This window comes from Anastrepha obliqua, chromosome 1, assembly GCF_027943255.1.
Source record: "Anastrepha obliqua isolate idAnaObli1 chromosome 1, idAnaObli1_1.0, whole genome shotgun sequence".
Taxonomy (NCBI): domain Eukaryota; kingdom Metazoa; phylum Arthropoda; class Insecta; order Diptera; family Tephritidae; genus Anastrepha; species Anastrepha obliqua.
This window is the reverse complement of record NC_072892.1, coordinates 64,208,250-64,226,810: the sequence shown is the minus strand read 5'-3', so window position 1 is coordinate 64,226,810 and position 18,561 is coordinate 64,208,250. Positions and strand designations below refer to the sequence as shown.

At 38.1% G+C, this 18,561-nt stretch overlaps 2 protein-coding genes across 2 annotated transcripts; one reads left to right on the top strand and one right to left on the bottom strand.

The window, feature by feature from the left end:
* Positions 1 to 1,002: 1,002 nt before the first annotated feature.
* LOC129253379 (uncharacterized) lies at positions 1,003 to 8,808 on the top strand. The gene is made up of 4 exons (XM_054891734.1): positions 1,003 to 1,060; positions 6,807 to 7,661; positions 7,747 to 8,486; positions 8,554 to 8,808. Exons 1-4 carry the CDS (start codon positions 1,003 to 1,005, stop codon positions 8,806 to 8,808), a joined length of 1,908 nt encoding a protein of 635 aa, XP_054747709.1.
* An 8,311-nt stretch (positions 8,809 to 17,119) lies between these two features.
* Positions 17,120 to 18,008, bottom strand: LOC129249193 (enhancer of yellow 2 transcription factor). The gene is made up of 2 exons (XM_054888867.1): positions 17,669 to 18,008; positions 17,120 to 17,581 (listed from the first exon to the last, which is right to left on the bottom strand). Exons 1-2 carry the CDS (start codon positions 17,722 to 17,724, stop codon positions 17,356 to 17,358), a joined length of 282 nt encoding a protein of 93 aa, XP_054744842.1. The 5' UTR covers positions 17,725 to 18,008; the 3' UTR covers positions 17,120 to 17,355.
* Between the last annotated feature and the right edge of the window lie 553 nt (positions 18,009 to 18,561).

Genomic DNA, 18,561 nt, shown 5'->3' with positions numbered 1-18,561 from the left:
CGTGATAGCGGCGGACTATCCAAATTCTTGTTTGCGTGTCCCAGTTATCCATTTTAATAAATTTTAAAGATCAATCTGCAAATTAAAACAAAAATGGAACAGATAACTTAAAAAGAAAAAAAGTTATTCAATTTTTTTTTGGTAGCGGCTTTCATCAGCCACCCTGTAGTTATTTTATAAGCGAAGAGAGCAGGGTTGGTAGCCTACAGTTGATTATTACAAAGAGTGCATCAATGAATTATGTCACCATGAGGTAATATAAATAGCTATAAATTCTCTTACTTATAATACTTATAAAAGTTCATTGCTTTTGAATAAATTATGGCCGCTAAAAATTATGCATGAAACTAAATGGCACTAAAGAGACGCCCCCCTCATCGCAAAAAGCTGTCTACGCACCTGACAGATGATATCTTCAGTATATATTTCAACACTCTTATTAGGACCAACTGATATAGAAAACACATTTGCTGACTTTTAGCAAAAGAACCTATTACGACTTAGCAGTATGCCATTCTGATGCATTCATAAATTACCGAAGCGTAAAGAAATATTAAAATTTGTATCATTCGAAACTAAAGTTGAAAAATCCAACTCACTAACTAAAAAACGAGTACTGCATTTTTAGTAAATGTCATATCAGTGGGGTCGTAAGGTGAAAAGTTGTTCAAAAGAGTTAAGTTATTTTTGAAGAAAATTCACAGTTATTTGTGTGTATGTGTGTAATATCTGCACGTATTCGATATCATAACGAGCCTATAAAAGCAGCTCCACTCATGTGGGCGGGACGAGTTGTTATTTAAAATACGGAAACGCGGTATTTTGTGAAAAATCTTACGAACAGAATTGGAGTCACGATTGCGAATTTGACGAAGGCTTCTGCCTACAAAAGAAAAGCTTGGAAGTGTCGAAAAGTGAAGTGATGGTGGATGTGTTTGCTCAAACAACAAAATAAGGAAAATTTATTTATTTCAAAAATAAAATACTATAAAAAAAATTTAAATGAAGCTGCCGTTAACGATTTGTTGGACGCTGTTCGCATTCGGCGCATTGTGTGAAGGTACTTCCAGGTACTTCCTACCCTACAAGGATACACTTACATGCAAACTTCTAATTTTTTTATGAAACATGAAACAATTTAATGCAAATTTGTGCGATAAATCGATGCGATGTATTTGAAATTAAAAAAAAAAACAAATATTATTTAATTAGTTAAACTTTTTTTAATTTTTCCACTGACCACAGCGCGTGCTAAGAAATAAGAAGTGATTAGAATTTTCAAATTTCCAAAAAAAAGTATTAACTAAATAAACCACGAAAAATAAATTACCATTTTTAAATTACATATTTTATTTTATTTTTTTCCAATAAATTAATTAAATTGAAACACAACTAATTTTATTAATTAAGTAAACCATGAAAAATAATAAAACATTAATCCAATTCTGAACTGTTTTTCATTTAATTAAATTAAACTGAAATAAATGTATAAGTTAAAAAACAACAACAAAAAATAAAAACAAAATCAATTTTCTTTAACAAATTAAATCATACATCAATAAAAAAATTAGTTAATTAATTAAGTGAAACAAAAATAAATTTATTAATTAAATAAACCACGAAAAATAATGAAAAATTAATCCAATTCTGAACTGTTTTTCATTTAATTAAATTAAACTGAAATAAATTTATAAGTTTAAAAAAAAACAACAAAAAATAAAAACAAAATCAATTTTCTTTAACAAATTAAATCATACATCAATAAAAAAATTAGTTAATTAATTAAGTGAAACAAAAATAAATTTATTAATTAAATAAACCACGAAAAATAATGAAAAGTTAATCCAATTTTGAACTTTTTTTCATTTAATTAAATAAATAATTCATTTAATTAAATAAATGTATAAATTAAAAAAACCACGAAAAAAATTAAATTCAATTTTTTCATTAATTTAATTGATTCAATTTTTTTATCAAATTAAATAATAAATTAATAAAAAAATTAGTTAATTAATTCATTAAAACAAAAATTAATTTATTAACTAAATAAACTACAAAACGTGATGAAAATTAATAAATTTCTCAAATTATTTTCTATTAATTCTTGGGTTGGCAACTGATGCTTTCCATTTCAATTCAACCGGGCTATTCGGGTCATGTTCTCCGATTTCGATGTAACTCAAATATGTTGCTCTCTGGTCAAAATAATGAGACACGTATTTTTTTGTTCGCCCGAAAAAAATTTTTTTCAAGAGTTATCGGGAGTTTTGTTTTTCGGCTCAAAATCGATTTTTTTTTAATTATATAAGAAAAAACTTTTTTTAAATGCCCATAACTTAGTCAAAAATGAAATGTGCTGTTTATGGTGACGCAGCATTAAAAGAACGGCAGTGTCAAAATTGGTTTGGCAAATTTCATTGTGGTGATTTTTCACTCAAAGATGGAAAACGCTCTGGTCGTCCAGCTGAAGTTTATGACGCCCTAATCAAAATAATCGATTCGGATCGTTACAGTACAACACGTGAGATTGCAGAGAAGCTTCATGTACATTGAAAATCACTTAAAACAACTTGGCTATATTCAAAAACTCGATTCATGGGTTCCTCACGAAACGCATTTAACACAATGCTTTAACAGCTGCGATTTGCTAAGGAAACGAAAATGAAAATGATCCATTTTTAAAGCGACTGATAACTGGCAATGGAAATTGGGTTGTTTACAACAATATCAAATGGAAAAGATCGTGGAGCAGGCCAGGTGAACCAACTCAAACTACATCAAAATCTGATATTCATCAAAATATTTGGTGGGTTACAAAGGAATTGTCTACTTTGAACTCTTACCACCCAACCGAACGATCAATTCTGATGTCTACATTGAACAACTAACGAAATTAAACAATGCAGTTGAAGAAAAGCGGCCCGAATTGACAAATCAAAAAGGTATTGCATTCCACCATGACAATGCAAGGCCACACACATCTTTGGCCAGTCGGCAAAAATTATTGGAGCTTGGTTGGGATGTTTTGCACCATCTGATTACTTTTTGTTTCGATCTTTACAAAACTCCTTGAATGGTAAAAATTTCAATAATGATGATGATCTCAATAATGTATGATTTAGCACCTGATTCAGTTTTTCGATAATATCAAAAACCAAAAGTTTTATGAAAGTGGGATTATGAAGCTGCCTGCCATTACAGAATATAGTTATTTAGCATGATTCAATTATTAAAGGTTTGCTCACTAGTGGCATTCGAATTTTGACACTCCCTTACAAAAGGTTGTATTTAAGAAGGCGCATAAAAAGGAAAAAAATAAATCCTTTTTGGTAAAAATGGTAGCAAAATAGTATTTTGTTACTTAAATGGAAACAAACTGCGAACGGTTTAAAAAATAAATTTTAATTAATATTTAAATGTAAATAATGGTATAGATAGAAGTGATTAGCGGAAATTGCCAAGTCTAATATTAAAATAAGAAATTATTTCACATAATCCAAGATTTTCTTTTGTGAATTCATTTTTAAATTTAAAACCAATCGCAACGTTTCGCCAATATGAAACTATTTTGTTAAAAATAAATAAATAATTGGCACGCACAATTCTGTTAGGTGTTTTGCCGAGATCCTTCTCCTATTTGTAGCGCGCGTTCCACAAGTGGAAGGCCCTACAGTTTTAAGCCGATTCCGGTAGATGGTTTTTTATGAGAAGCTCTTTGATACTGGTACTGTGCTTTTCTAAGCCTCCTTTGGACACTTCATCCATCCATAGGAAGGTGGGCTCATTGGAAACAAGTTCTGCCAACTTTTTTATAATGAGGTCTGCAATGTAATCGATTGCGTCGGGACTATTCAATAATTCTCCCTGCTGTAACTCTTTAGCAAACGCTAGCTCTTTGCAAAACATGAGTTCCGTTTAAATCACCACATCATAAGAAATAAAGCTTTCTAAATTCTCCATCTCGATCTCGGATTGCGTCAAATACTCTATCATGTCCTGACTTAAGCGGTATCTATTTCATGTCATACTACCATAGTCCTGAACATACCGATGAAAACTCCTGAGCGAGTTGTTGCTCGTAAGCAGACCATTTTGAAAATGAAATATTTTTTCTACAAATTTTACTTTTCCTCCACTTTTAGTCAAAATTTCTAGAGCTAGCAACCCAGTGTCTTGCTAAGGGAGCCGATTTGTCAAGAGGGAATGAGAAAGCTGCTTACTGAGCAAACCTTTCATTATTGAATCTTGGTTATTTAGTTCCATGAAAAAATTGTCTTTGATTTTCTGGAAAAAATCCGCAATTATTTAGTTGCCAACCCAATAAATTACATTTACAAAATAAATTCAAACCAAAACAAACTAAACAATTTACGAAAAATGGGAAAGAGTTAACAAAAATATCAAATTATTTATATTTCAATAAATTAAATTAAAAATAATTTTAAAACATAAATTTAAAAAAAATGTACGTGCGATGAAGTTCGAGTTCGTGTTTTCATGTTTCCGCGTATAACGAATTTTTCAGTAGCGCAGTTCAATTTGTCCGTGAACTTTTGAGTTTCAGATTTTGTTGGTAGTTAGCACTTTTGTTGTATTTAGACTGTATTTGCAGTGTGCCAAAGGGTTTGGCGAAATTTCAATTTTCATGCATGTTATTGCTAATCAAACTTTTGAGTCATATTTTTTTTCAAGAATTTTTATCTCGAAATCTATTGATACTCGTACTAGAAAAAAACATTTGTTAATAACAATTGCAGGGAATGAGCTAAGTTTTAGCAACATCTTTTTTAAAAATGACTAAACTTAATTTTTAAAAAATTTTTTCAAATAATATTTTGTTGTTGCTGCTTTTACCCCATGGGAATTATCAAAAGTTACAAAAACATACTTTTATTAAAGCTGGAAAAGTCCCTAAGAAAAGTCCTTAAAATGTGTTTTTTGATTTTCACTACAAATTAAATTTTAAATTTTTGGATATATGGTTCAGTAAACATGGCTTGCGTGGTAGTGCCTTTGAATGAAAACTTTTTTACAAAACACTATTAGCACGCAAACAACTGATTCTCAGACGATATTTTGCTTTTTAAGGTTTAATTTAAATTTAAATTCAAATTCAAATGGCAAATTTAAACTTTTGCAATGCATTTTATTAGGGATGACATAAAAGATTTGTTCTCGGGCGTACGAATCGCCCAATTTGGCATAACAATTTTTGAAATTCGTTACCACTCAGAGAGCACGTCCATTCTTTCCTCATGATTTGTGTTTTTCGTGCTTTCCTCTTGTAAAAAGACGCTTCGAACTCAGAGTGCATACAACAAAGCGTTTATTTTCTAGCTCTGCATAGGTTGATTAGTGAATTTTGATGTATAGTAGGTCACACAAACGAGGAGTAAAAAAGTTACTTAGAATTTTAGTTCAAGTGTAAGAAAACATCTGAAGTGTTTGCCACCAGTGCATCCCTTAGATATTCTGCATTTTTTTTTTTTATGTCGAAATGCCTCTTCGCTCATTGATTTCATTTACGTAAACTTTCTTGGAATTCTTATTATTCTCAAGGCAAAGCTGGTAATCTGCCATAGAAGACAGTCTTAGCCGATGCACGAAAAAATGCAATCGATTGTGACCGATTAGATAACCAGCGAGCAATCTTATACTTAGCCCCATCCAACGACTTTGTGTCCTTAAACCCCAACTGCTAAGCAAATAGCTTTATCTACCTGAGACCCTCTCCTGTTCTCCAGAACTAAGCTGAGATCTACTTAGTAAAGTGGGGCACAAGTAGGGAGTTCTTACACTTCAGACGACATCACAGTGGAGCACTCGCCCGTAGGGATGGAAAGTTTCGTACCGGGTCAATATTTACCTACACTCTTTCCTTCAGCCATTTTTTAACCGCCCGTGTGCCAATGTGTATATCTGGAAACAAGATCTGGGAATCTGTTTTGTCCTCAATTGAAATTCTCGACATTAAACTTCCTGCAGAAGAAGCACTGTTTCACGCCAGGAATCTTCCCCGAAATGACTCATCGCGACTTGTTATTAAGGGCACTCTCGCCATATAATCGCATTTGCGATACTTTCAAGGCTACTGCTGCTTGTATTAAACATTTGAAAATGAGTTAATTCGTGGGATAGAGAAAGCTTAGGTAAAAATCCGTAGTTCTGTAAAGCTACTCTATCACTTTTGAGCTTAGACCCATACCCGACGAAATAGTCTTCTGCACTCGCACATAATCAAGTATTTTGGCGGTCGGAATGCCCAGGTACTGAGCCTTGTCAGAGTATTGAATTACTATCCCTCCACAGTAACCGAATCATGGTTTGGCTTATTTCTTTTGTTGGACGGTATAAAAACATTCGAAAAAACGGCGGCTGAAGCGCATTGAGAGCTACAAAAACTTTATGGAGATGCTGCTTTAAGTGGAACAGCGTGCCGAGATTGGTTCCGTCGCTTCAAAGACGGTGATTTTAATGTTGACGACCGTCCGCGTGAAGGAAGCCCAAAAACCTTCGAAGACGCTGAATTGGAGGCATTGCTCAATGAGGATTTCAGAATGAAGTTGTATTTTCATCAAAAAACAGCGAGAACTTAGTTGCGCACGTAATAGAAAACGCGAATCGGGGGAAAGTGCGCATCAAAGTGGATCGAAAAAATGAAAAAGGTGTAAAGCTATAATTTTCGTTTTAAACACTTTATAAGAGCCATGCGGTCAATGAGTGAATTTCCGCTCTCCACTTGGTGTCCATTCCCTTTGCGATGCTATACAATCAGCATTTCACTTCACGACTTCTTCTTTTTCCAGCTTATATCAGCAAATATGAGCAAATGCTGCAGCTCTTCCCAAAGCCCGCATACCCAGAATCGAGAACTTGGCGAAGCAACAGTAATAAAAATTTAGCTGACCACCCCTGCCGCCGCACATGTCGGACAGATCAGCCCATGACATGTTACTATTACTTCGTTGTGCACTACGATGAGACCTTCAATCCGAGTTGTGAGCGCTATCTCGATTCACGCTTTCGCTTCAAGGTTGGTGGACGCGAATATATCGATCCCTTTACAGTGCACAACTATGAAGGATTCGACGATTGCAAATACGCAGATGGCGTGAAGACGGACGTGATGGTGGTTAACGGGCAATTGCCGGGACAAGCGATAGAGGTGTGTCAAGGTGACACGATTGTGGCAGACGTTATCAACAGCATGCACGACATCACAACCATCCACTGGCATGGTTTGCATCAGCGACAAACACCACACATGGATGGTGTGCCATATATTACGCAATATCCAATTGTGCCGGGTCAAGCGTTTCGCTATCGCTTCGAGGTGGATCATGTCGGCACACATTGGTGGCATAGCCATGTGGGGCATCAACGTGGGTTCGGTATAGCCGGCGCGATGGTGGTGCGGCAACCAAAAGCGGACGATATGCACTCTGCTTTATATGATTTTGACCTTTCAGAACACACGATCATGTTGCAGGATTGGATGTACGACCCAGAAGGTTCCACGCCTCAAAGCATACTGATTGATGGTGTGGGACGAAAAGTACCACCGGCAAACGGTGCCAAGTTGACACACAGTGCGCCCACGCTGTATTCAACCTATTCGGTTGTGCGTGGCGGCAGGTATCGTTTTCGTGTGATCTTTAACGGTAAGCTGTAAATTCAGGGTAAAATCCCACTATTTTCATTACAATTTGCCTTTCCCTCGCACACCTCATCTTATTTCCTTTGCAGGTATAGCCAACTGTCCGATTAGCTTGAGCATTGATAATCACGAACTTGTTGTCATCGCCAGCGATGGCAATGACATTGAGCCTGTAAAGGTGCGCAAGATCACTCTGCATGGCGGTGAACGTTTCGACTTTGTCTTGCACGCCAACCAAGCCGTCGACAACTATTGGATCCGCATAAAGGGCTACAACTTCTGCAAGCTGAATAAATTGCACCAGGAAGCAATATTGCACTATCAGGGTGCAGGTCGCCGTGCGCTACCCACAGCACAAGTGTTCTATGAGTATGAGCCTAATGGCAAGGAACTAAACACTGTCGATAAACCGCCAACCAGTGACAACAATTTAATTACAATTGCCGACTTGAAAGCTTTGGAAAAACGCACTGCTTCAGCAACCATTCCTCACCGCACCTACTACACCAGCATGACTGTGCGCGTACAAAATGAGCTCCTATTCCAAATGGACGATATTACTTTCGCAATACCTTCACGTGTTTCGCTATTGCAGACTCGCAATCTGGGTATTGGCCAATTTCTTTGCAACAAGACGCAGCAAGCAACGATGGGCTTGAACTGTCGCAGTCGTCAGTGTAAATGTGCCAATGTGATCGAGGTGCCAGCATTCAAGGACGTAGAGTTCGTGATATCCAGCACCTCCGAATCAGCGCATCCTATCCATTTACATGGCTACACATTTCGTGTAGTGGGCATTGGGGTACTGGGACCAGAACGCATCAGAAATGTGAGTCAAGTAGCAACCAACTGAAAGGGCTGCCGATATCAACAGCACAATTTTGTTTCCATTACAGATCGAGGAAATTGATCGTCGCACGCCATTGCCACGTCGAGAACGTAGTGCTCCACTTAAGGACACCGTGCAGGTGCCTGCCTTCGGTTATACCATTCTACGTTTCTACACCGACAGTCCGGGCTATTGGATTCTACATTGTCACATATCGACGCACTCAGAGATTGGCATGGCGGCAGTGCTGCGCGTAGGTGCTCACAAGGAAATGAAGACTTGTCCCGTGAGCAACTGTGGCCTCTGCAACTCAGTGCTTTGAGCTGTACAATGACTTTATATGCATCTATATGTATACTCGTATTTATAGGTATATCAGCATGCCTATGTCACGAGTATAATTTGTTCATAATTTAATAAAAAACTATGTTAGTAAAACTCTAACCAAGTGGATATGTTTTGCTTAGGCATTTTGGAACTTGAAAAACTGGTAAGTCACTACTAACTAAGCATCCCTACAGCCCACAGTGGTCCGGCGGCCGGACAAAATTCAATTTTCAGCATTTTTGAAATAAAAATTTGATAATGCAGATGTTTTCTTAAATATTCAAGGCAGATTTCCTGAAAATATTACTTAATTTAAAAAATTTTTCATTGTAGTTTTTTGACTTTAAACATGAAATTGTATGCAAATCGTACTTCATACAAGAGTTTCATTTTCATGTCTGCAAATAAATATTACCATTTGATTGTTAACCAAATATTGAAAAAAAAATAATAATAATTGAATATATTAACGGAAACAGTAATAATTCTCTTAAGTTGTGGTACAAAATCCAATTTTTTTTTTTTTAAATTTCAAAATTTTTCGAAAATTTTTTTTTTAAAGATCATTTTTTCGAGTGGTCCACACCGGTCCACTTGAAATCAACATGAGTGATGTAGCCACATATTTCAGCTATGATCTCAAACTGAAACCTGTTGCGCAAAGTTGCGCAAATTAAAAATAATGTAGCTTTTGTGCATTTACCCACAGGCAAAACGTTACATATGGCTTATGCAATTTTGTGTAAAAGACAGAAAAAGACATCACAGGCCCCATCAGCATTAAGAGTCAACTAAAAAAAAAAAAATTTATTAAAAAAACAAAATTTTGTTTTAATATTATTACAATATTAATATGCATGATTCAATAATAAAAGGTTTGCTCAGTAAGCAGCTTTCTCATTCCCTCTTGACAAATCGGCTCCCTTAGCAAGACACTGGGTTGTTAACTCTAGAAATTTTGAGCAAAAGTGGAAGAAATGTAAAATTTGTAGGAAAAACATTTCGTTTTCAAAAGCGTGTATAAGCACTTGCTCGGTATGTGAATAACCAAGACGATATGGAAAACATACTGACATACAGCTTAAATCAGGATATCACAAAGCATCTTTTTGGGGCAATGAATGTGAAAGATGGACGTCTTGACAATTTGAGTCCAATCCCTTTCAAATACAGGTGGGGGAAGTACTTACTACGTTACTTTAAAGATACATAAGTTACCAACAAGAGCTCATTCAGCACTATGTAACTAATCATAGCCTCCTGATGGCAGATGGCTTTTTATGAGGAGTTTTTTCATGGCAGAAATACACTCGGAGGTGTGCCATTGCCTGTCGAGGAGCCTCTGCTATTACAAACAACACTTGCGACTTGGGGGTCAAAACTCCAAACTTACGTGGGCATAGCATAGTAAAGCAAGGCGCAAGGAATTCATTACGGCCATACTGTTTAGGTAATATAATAGCTTCATATTGGTAAAACTTCCCAACTTCGTGATCAGTTTTCAATTTAAAAATTAATTCACAAAATATCAATCTGGGCTTAACTTAATAACATTTTTTTTAATATCATTCCTGGCAATTTCTGTCTGTACCAGTTATAATTTAAGTAAAAAGAAAACGTTTTTGCTACCATTTTTACCAAAAAGGTATTTAATTTTTCCACTTTCTACGCCCTTCTTAAATGCGACCTTTTGTAAGGTAGTGTCAAAATTCTAATGTCACAAGTGAGCAAACCTTTAATAATTGAATCATGATTAATATGATATATGTATATATAACACTATATACAATAAAATTATATATAATAATATAACATTTTTATCTGTCACTGGAGGAACGGGCATAAGCCGATTGAAAGAAGTTAGAATTACAAGATTACGTTCTTGAGAAGCTTCAATACCATGATGATAGTGTGAAAGAATTGAGAGATCAGGTTTTGAAGATTGTTAGCAATTTTTGTAAAGATATTAATAGAAAATTAGAACGATCTAACAGACATTGGGGTCGCGTATTAAATGAGAATGCATCTTGGTTAGCTGAAAAAATTGATTTTCCCTTAAACGACAACTTTAAATCCTCTTCATCTGGCTCTGGTAGCTGTACTAATGTTGGCCGCCCCGTAAAAACATTCAATGATGTTTGCGAACGTTCCAAGAGAAGTAAAGTAGAGAATTTACGTAAATCAAGCGGGCTTGAATTGGCGTATGCTGCATCAGTAAATTTGCGTTCAGAAGGTAACGTTCAGGGTGCAATTTTAGTGAGACATGTAGCACATACTTCTAAAATGGTTGAAGACATTCCTAAGCCCATTAAAACTTTTACCTCTTATACCAGCGATGAAGCTTTAGCTTTCTTGGTGGCTAATAGACTGACAAAGCATCAGTATCTTTCTATAAGATCTGGTGCAATAGAAAGAGGAATTGATCTATATCCTTCTTACCATAAAATTCTCAAAGCTAAGAAAAGGTGTTACCCTTACAGCTCATCAGAAACCGAGGATTCTGAATCATAAAAAAAAAATTAAAAATGAAAAACAAAAAACAACTAAATATCCAGAAAAAATTTAAAAAAAAAATTAAAAATTAAAAATAAAAAAAAATTTAAAAATAAAAAAAAAATTAAAAATTAAAAAAATCTAAAAACAAACAAAAAATGAGGAGAGAATAACCTTACCGTAAACCTCCACGTGGTACTCTCTGGGGTCGTAAAAAATGTAAAAATGAACTCACCAGCTAATTACGGAAGTAAAAATGTATTTATAGTATTCAATGAATTTAAAATTTGCTAAAACTAAGGTCAGATTCGTCATCACTGATCCTTAAAACCCCTAAATATATATTTTCAGCTTAATTAAATGAGTTTTTGAATTTTGTCCGCCAACGCCTTCTGGTCGGACCACTGTGCAGCCGTGCGGCGGAGATGACAACTGTTGAATAAATAACAATTTTGTATCGAGCAAATTTTTATCGATGGCATTTTTTATTACATCCAGGTAGGTAGGTGAAATGTTTGAAGTGTCAGTCTGGCACTCCTCAAGTAGCATTGAAGCGCCGTTTTAATACCATTATGAGACCTCCAACAGATAAATATCTACAGCCAGCCAGAGCTGTTGACATAATTTAGAAGATTGATGGCATTTAGGATGGCGCACTGCCCCAGACTGTCGAAGAAAGGAGCACACAGTGATCTTAATCGTCTAGCTGCAAAACCCGGACATTTACAGAGAAAATGCTCAACAATCTCCTCCTCTGAAAGGTCCCCACAGCTTCTGCAAGGGGGGTTAAATGGTAACCCTAGCTTTTCTGCGGGTGTGCCGATCGTCCGATGACCGGTAAACACAACTACGAGTTTGAAAATTGAAGGACGAGGAGTTCAAAGGACTTTCTGAGTCCTCCGTACATTTTACTGGGGCCAAAGAGTTTTCTAAATAGCACATGAAGAAATGGAGCTCCATCTTTTCTGCACTTTCCTCAGAAACAATTTGTGCAGTTCCTCTTTAACAACTGTCAGAGGGATGTCGATGCCTGGGTAGAAGCTCTCTGAGGCCAATTCAGTCGGCCCCTTCCTGGTAACCTTATCAGCAATTTCATTTCCCTCTATGCTCCTATGTCCTGGAGTCCAGATTAGAGATATGTTACCTGCACACCCAAGAGATTTGGTTTCCTCTTTAAAGAAGTTTACTAATTTCGTTCTGCACCATGGCGTCGTCAGGGCTTTGATCGCGGATTGAATATTGGAGCAAATGTTAATATCTCCCTCGCTCCCGCGTTCCCTAAGCATTTTGATTGCCAGAAGGATCGCAAAAACTTCTGCTTGAGAAACACTAGCAGTATTCGGCAGTTTAAAGGAGATAGATAAATTGGCTGATTTATAGAAAACCCCCGCTCCGACTCCAGATTTCATCTTGGAACCATCAATGAAGACAGAGGTGCAAGCTTCGGTGCAGATTTTCCCCTCGATCCAATTCTGGATTTGGAAAGATTGCTCTAGCACGACCCTCAAACTCTAGTTTGCGGATAGAGAGATCTGTTCGAAGTTCGGAGAAATACAGTGTTAACTGCCCGCCAAAGGGCCAACCTCTTTAACCTGATTGCACTTTGAACTGCGATGGAAATAACGTAAAAGTCTGTGGGAAGTAAGTACAAAACGACATTCAGGGCAGCACTGGGGTAAATTTTACATGATCCGGTGATGCCAATGCATGCAGTCTTTTGCACCCTCTCCAGTTTAGTGATATTATAGCCCTTCCGAAGAGCTTCCTACCCAACTAGGCACCCATACGTTAAAATTGGCAAAACCACTGCATTGTACATCCACAGCACGACCTGTGGCTTGAGTCCCCATTTTTTACCGAACATAGATTTGCAGGAGTAGAAGGCTAGACTGGCCTTCTTTATCCGATTTTCAATGTGTAGTTTCCAATGAAGTTTGGAGTCAAGTATCACCCCAACGTACCTAGCATCAAATTAAATGCAGAAAATAAATGGAAGCTCCTACAACTAAACTGCAACGGACTTACGCATAAGATTGACGAGGCAGTCGACTTTATGAGCCGACATGGTATCAAGATAGCTGCAGTCCAAGAGACAAAACTGCACGCTAGCTCCCCCCTGATCACCAGGGACGGCTACAATGTGCATAGAAAGGATTGCGAGCGAGACCACGGTGGAAGTTTAGCGTTCATAGTCCACCATACAGTGCAGTATCGTCTTATCGATGAAGGCATCGGCCGCAGGGACAACACCTTGGAATGTCAAGGGATAGCTGTCCGGTCAGGCTATGCCGAGCTCGAAATATATAATATTTACATACTCCCTGTCACCTGCTGCCCGGCAGGATATCACTCTGGTATTGGTGCGCTCATCAGGGGTGAAAACCGATTGGTAGTAGGTGACTTTAATGCGCATCACGATCTTTGGCATTCAAGCATGCCAAATGATCGTAGGGGACAGCTATTGGCAGAGCAGATAGACGACTCGACATTCAGCACTGTAAACGACGACGCCTCCACCAGGGTATTGGGCAATTGCAGCAGCTCGCCTGATATCATAATTGCTAGCACAGGTCTGATAAATAGCATAACCTGGCGACCTATGCTATCGTTTGCATCAGACCACTTGTTCATTATCATCTCGATCGAGAAACCTGCTGACTTTGTTTCCGCAGATCACTGGTCATACATCAACTTCAACAAAGCTGATTGGACCAGATTCGCGGAATTTACTGAAGACTTCTTCGCCGCTCTCCCCATTCCCACCGATGTGCGCGCAGGCGAACGCGCATTCCGCAAGGCAATCACAGCTACCGCTGCTCGCTTCATACCCGCTGGAAGGATCCAGGACATACGTCCCAATTTCCCAGCTGAAGCAGCTATTCTGGCGAACGAGTGGGATCGCCTACGCCAGGCCGATCCAGGGGGTCCTCGGATAAAGGATCTCAATCCCGAGATACGGCAACGGGTAACCATACACAAGCGGAGCAAAGGGGAAGAGCATTTGAAGTCCTGCAACTTCACCTCTGGTGTGAACAAGCTCTGGTCCACCGTAAGGTCCCTGTCGAACCCGGCGAAGCACAATGACAAGGTGGATATCACCCTCAACGGTCGTGCTTAGTCGGACCCGAAGAGATGCGCGTGCTATTTTAGCCGGCAATTTATTCTGCATCCTCCGGCCGAAAGATCCAAACGTAGTGCCACCAGACGGCTGCACAAACTGACATACAACAGTGCGCCACTTGCTTTCTCCAGCGATGTGGTTCAAACACATGAAACCATCCAAAGTCATTGACCCTGACGGACTAAACATGCTGATGTTGGGCCCATTGGGAGTAGAATATCTCACCAAGGTCTTCAACTTGTCTATGGCCACTCTCAGAGTGAAGCCTGGGAAACCCGCCAACCAAGTTGAATCTTATCGCCCCATAACCCTCCTTTCCCCAGTAGTGAAAACTCCTGAGGCCCTTCTACCCCCACTCTTTACGAAACACCTGACCCCCGCCTCGCACCAATATGGTTTCCGAAGAGTGCACAGCACCACCTCGGCACTCACCGTCATTAACACCCAGGTAAACCGCGGCCTCAACCAAAACCGCCCCTGCGAGAGGACTGTCTTAGCAGCGTTGGGTCTAAAAAAGGCTTTCGATACAGTCAGCAACGCCACGCTGTCACTAGATGACATTTTACAGTCGACACTCCCGCCAGGGCTGAAGAGGTGGACCGCGCACTACCTGAGTGGTCGTCTTTCGTCGGTGATATTTCGAGACCAAACATCTAAACAGAGCAAAATAAAGCAAGGTGTACCGGAGGGTGGTGTTCTTTCCCCCTTGCTTTTCAACTTCTATATCTCGAAACTGCCCCAGCCATCAGAGGGACTCTCCAGGAGGGACTCTGCGTGGAATTTACAACTCTCCCCCACTAAATCCACGGCGACCCTTTTCATCACCTGAACAAAGGAGGTCAAGCTACAACTCAAGTTGAAAGTCGATGATACACAAATTCCGACGGTTAACGGTCCCAAAATATTGGGAGTTACCTTTGACAGCTTGCTGTCCTTCTCAGCGCATACAACCGCTATTGCAACAGAATCGCAACAAGGTTCTCGAGTCACTCGCAGGCAGCACTTGGGGCAAAGACAAGGAAATGTTGCTGTCGACTTTTAAAGCAATAGGCCGACCGGTTCTAAACTATGCTCCGCCTATCTGGTCGCCTGGAACCAGTGATTCGCAGTGGACAAAGCTTCAGACCTGCCAAAACACTGCATTAAAGACTGTGGCTGGATGTCTTCTGATATCACCTATACAACATCTTCATGATCAGGCCCAAATGCTGCCTGTTAAGGAGCATAACAAATTGTTCAGTAAGCAGTTTCTGCTAGGGTGTTACCGCCTCACCAATGCAGGCTCCTGCTCGAGCCTGAGCCACCTCCCAAGCACATCAGGAGGCATTTCCTCAACTACGGTAGTGCTGCTGAAGTGACATTACTTGGCCTTATATATAAATCTTTATATCCGGCCAAGGACTGTCACTTCAGCAGCATTCCCCATATATGTACAACAACAACAACGGGTCTAACCCCACCCTAACTGTTTATTTTCTGGTTGTGTCCGATTAGCAGCACTTAGGCCCAAGGACTACCGAAAAAAATTAACTGCAATTTCTTGGGCTGCCTGGATATCTCGGCATATATATTTTCGTCACTCATCAATATTTTGCTTGTATAGAAGAATACCTGCGTGACTTTTACGCCTCTTCACATGTCTCGTCAAACTAACGCTCTTAACCTCACTTCCGCTTTTGGTCCGAGTACATTGAGAGAGAAATTTCCTGTCTCAAAGATCTAGGGCAGATTAAGTAAAACTGATACAATGACAATAACCGAAAGATAACTCGTATATAAACATAAGTATGTAGCTCTCTTATCCGTCGGCAAAACAGTCTAGCAAAGTTCAGCCCGCACTCCAAACCTGAGTCCAGCTTATCCTTAAGCAAAATGATTCACTGAGGACAATTCTCAATCAGAAAGATTTTATGTTGAATATTTACTATACTAACAATTCAACTACATACATACATATATATGTATTCGTCACTGCGCGGTTCTCAGCAGAAGAATCGTTTGCCCACATTTCCGGCCATTTGTGACGTACAGCATCTGTCAAATGCTTCAAAACGCATAAATAATATTCTTTATTGACTGTCTGACCCGATGGAAGGTACTCATGCTGCACTACGCCTTGGCAATCGAAAAAAACAGTCAACATGACCTTCCCGGTACTTTTTGATCATAGGGTATGCATGTAACTCTGTAACTCTTTTTTCGTTGTCCATACACGCCCAACATCAATGGATTCGATACTGTTCTGGATACTGTAGCAGGTTAAACTTCTACTTATCCAGAATTGACCCCGACATACTAAACATATGTCCAGCATGTGAAGGCGCCCCGCACGGCACTAACCACATTTTGATATGGCCCATCAAACCCACTCATCTAACACCCCTCTCCCTTTGGACTTGTCGAAACAGCAAGTTTCTTGGGTCTACCGTTAGATGAGCTAGACGAAGACGACCGGAATCTGCACTACACTGACAGGGTTAAGTATACTGCTACAACAACAACAACCCAACAACACTCAATGACTGACTACTTCAAATACCTGTAATCAACTCCAACCTCTTTCATTTCACTCTTCTTCTAAAATAACTTAACTAACTTAAATATTTCCAGTGATATACCTACTAATTTTCTTTGTACTTATATACCTCTTTCGAGTCGAATTTAGGCAAAAGTCTAAGTCGGATTTTCGGCATTTGAATACATATAAATTCCTTTATTGAAAATTTTAAATAAAAGTAAAAATTAGATGCACACAAAATCAGAAGAATTGCGAAAAATTTCAATTGTTAAATAATAAAATAGGTATGTATAGATCTATCAGTATTTTCAGCATCTGTATGCAAGTTCATTTATATTTACATTAGAAAAAGTAGGTGTTCACACACTTAAGCTTACGGCTAATATGCCAGCCCCACCAATGTTTTCGATTTACAAATCGATACCCTCCTGGGCAGCTAAAATAGCCTTGATCTTCATGAGTAGCTCCTTTTTCACAGCGTCAGGAACAATGGCACGCGCGCGGGGCGTTACATCTGCAATCAATTGCTCGACCTTAATGTTATTGCCTTTCTCTTTAATTATATTGCGACACATAAGACGCACCTCATCGCGCCAGCCACACTCAGCCAACCGATTGCAGAGTAAATCTTTTAACCTAATACAAATAAAATTTATTTTTAGTTGGTTTCATTTACATTGAATTGCCGGTGCAAGACTATGTTTGCAAAATCGAAGTACTCACTTGGAACGATCACCGCTAAGGATGGTTGCCTGATCCACAGTCTTTGTTAAAGTCATTTTATAAGGTAAAATTCTATAGTGATTTGAGACTACTTTCGATAATACAAAAGTTCAGCAGTTTATTTGTTTTAATTTTGCGAATATTTGTCTACCCTTCTCTATTCTATTAATGTTCCCACTCCGATTTTGTTTACGTCTCTGATTTACCAGACAACGAAAATGCGACAAAAGTAATATCCCGAAAATTGTAATGGTGAGATAATTGAGAATTTTAGTGGATTTCTGACAGGTAATGAAAAAATTTAATTTTTATTCAAAAGTTGAAGTTAAATGCATTGAAGGATTTCATTTCAATAAAACGTTGACAAAGATATGTATTTTGTCAAGAAAATAAAGAAAATTGTGGAAAAATAGATTTTCTCCAATATTTATTGGCAACTTTTGTAGATAATGCAGTTGTACACGGTTGCAAATATTCATTCAGAGAAAACTCCGCTGATTTATATTTTAACTCTACACACAACACATAAACATAATCAAAAACGAGGTTGTCTGTAAAGTCGGTTTCCTGACGATAGTTTAACGTGGTAACGTCATAAGAAAATACTAATTGAATGGTTGCATTTTTCAAAAGAAAATTTTAATTTTATTTGTTTGATAGATATTTTGTATGGATATAGAGAATGAGTTAACATTAACATAACATAATATAACATAACATAGCATAACATAACATAACATAACATAACATAACATAACATAACATAACATAACATAACATAACATAACATAACATAACATAACATAACATAACATAACATAACAAACCATAACATAACATAACATAACATAACATAACATAACATAACATAACATAACATAACATAACATAAT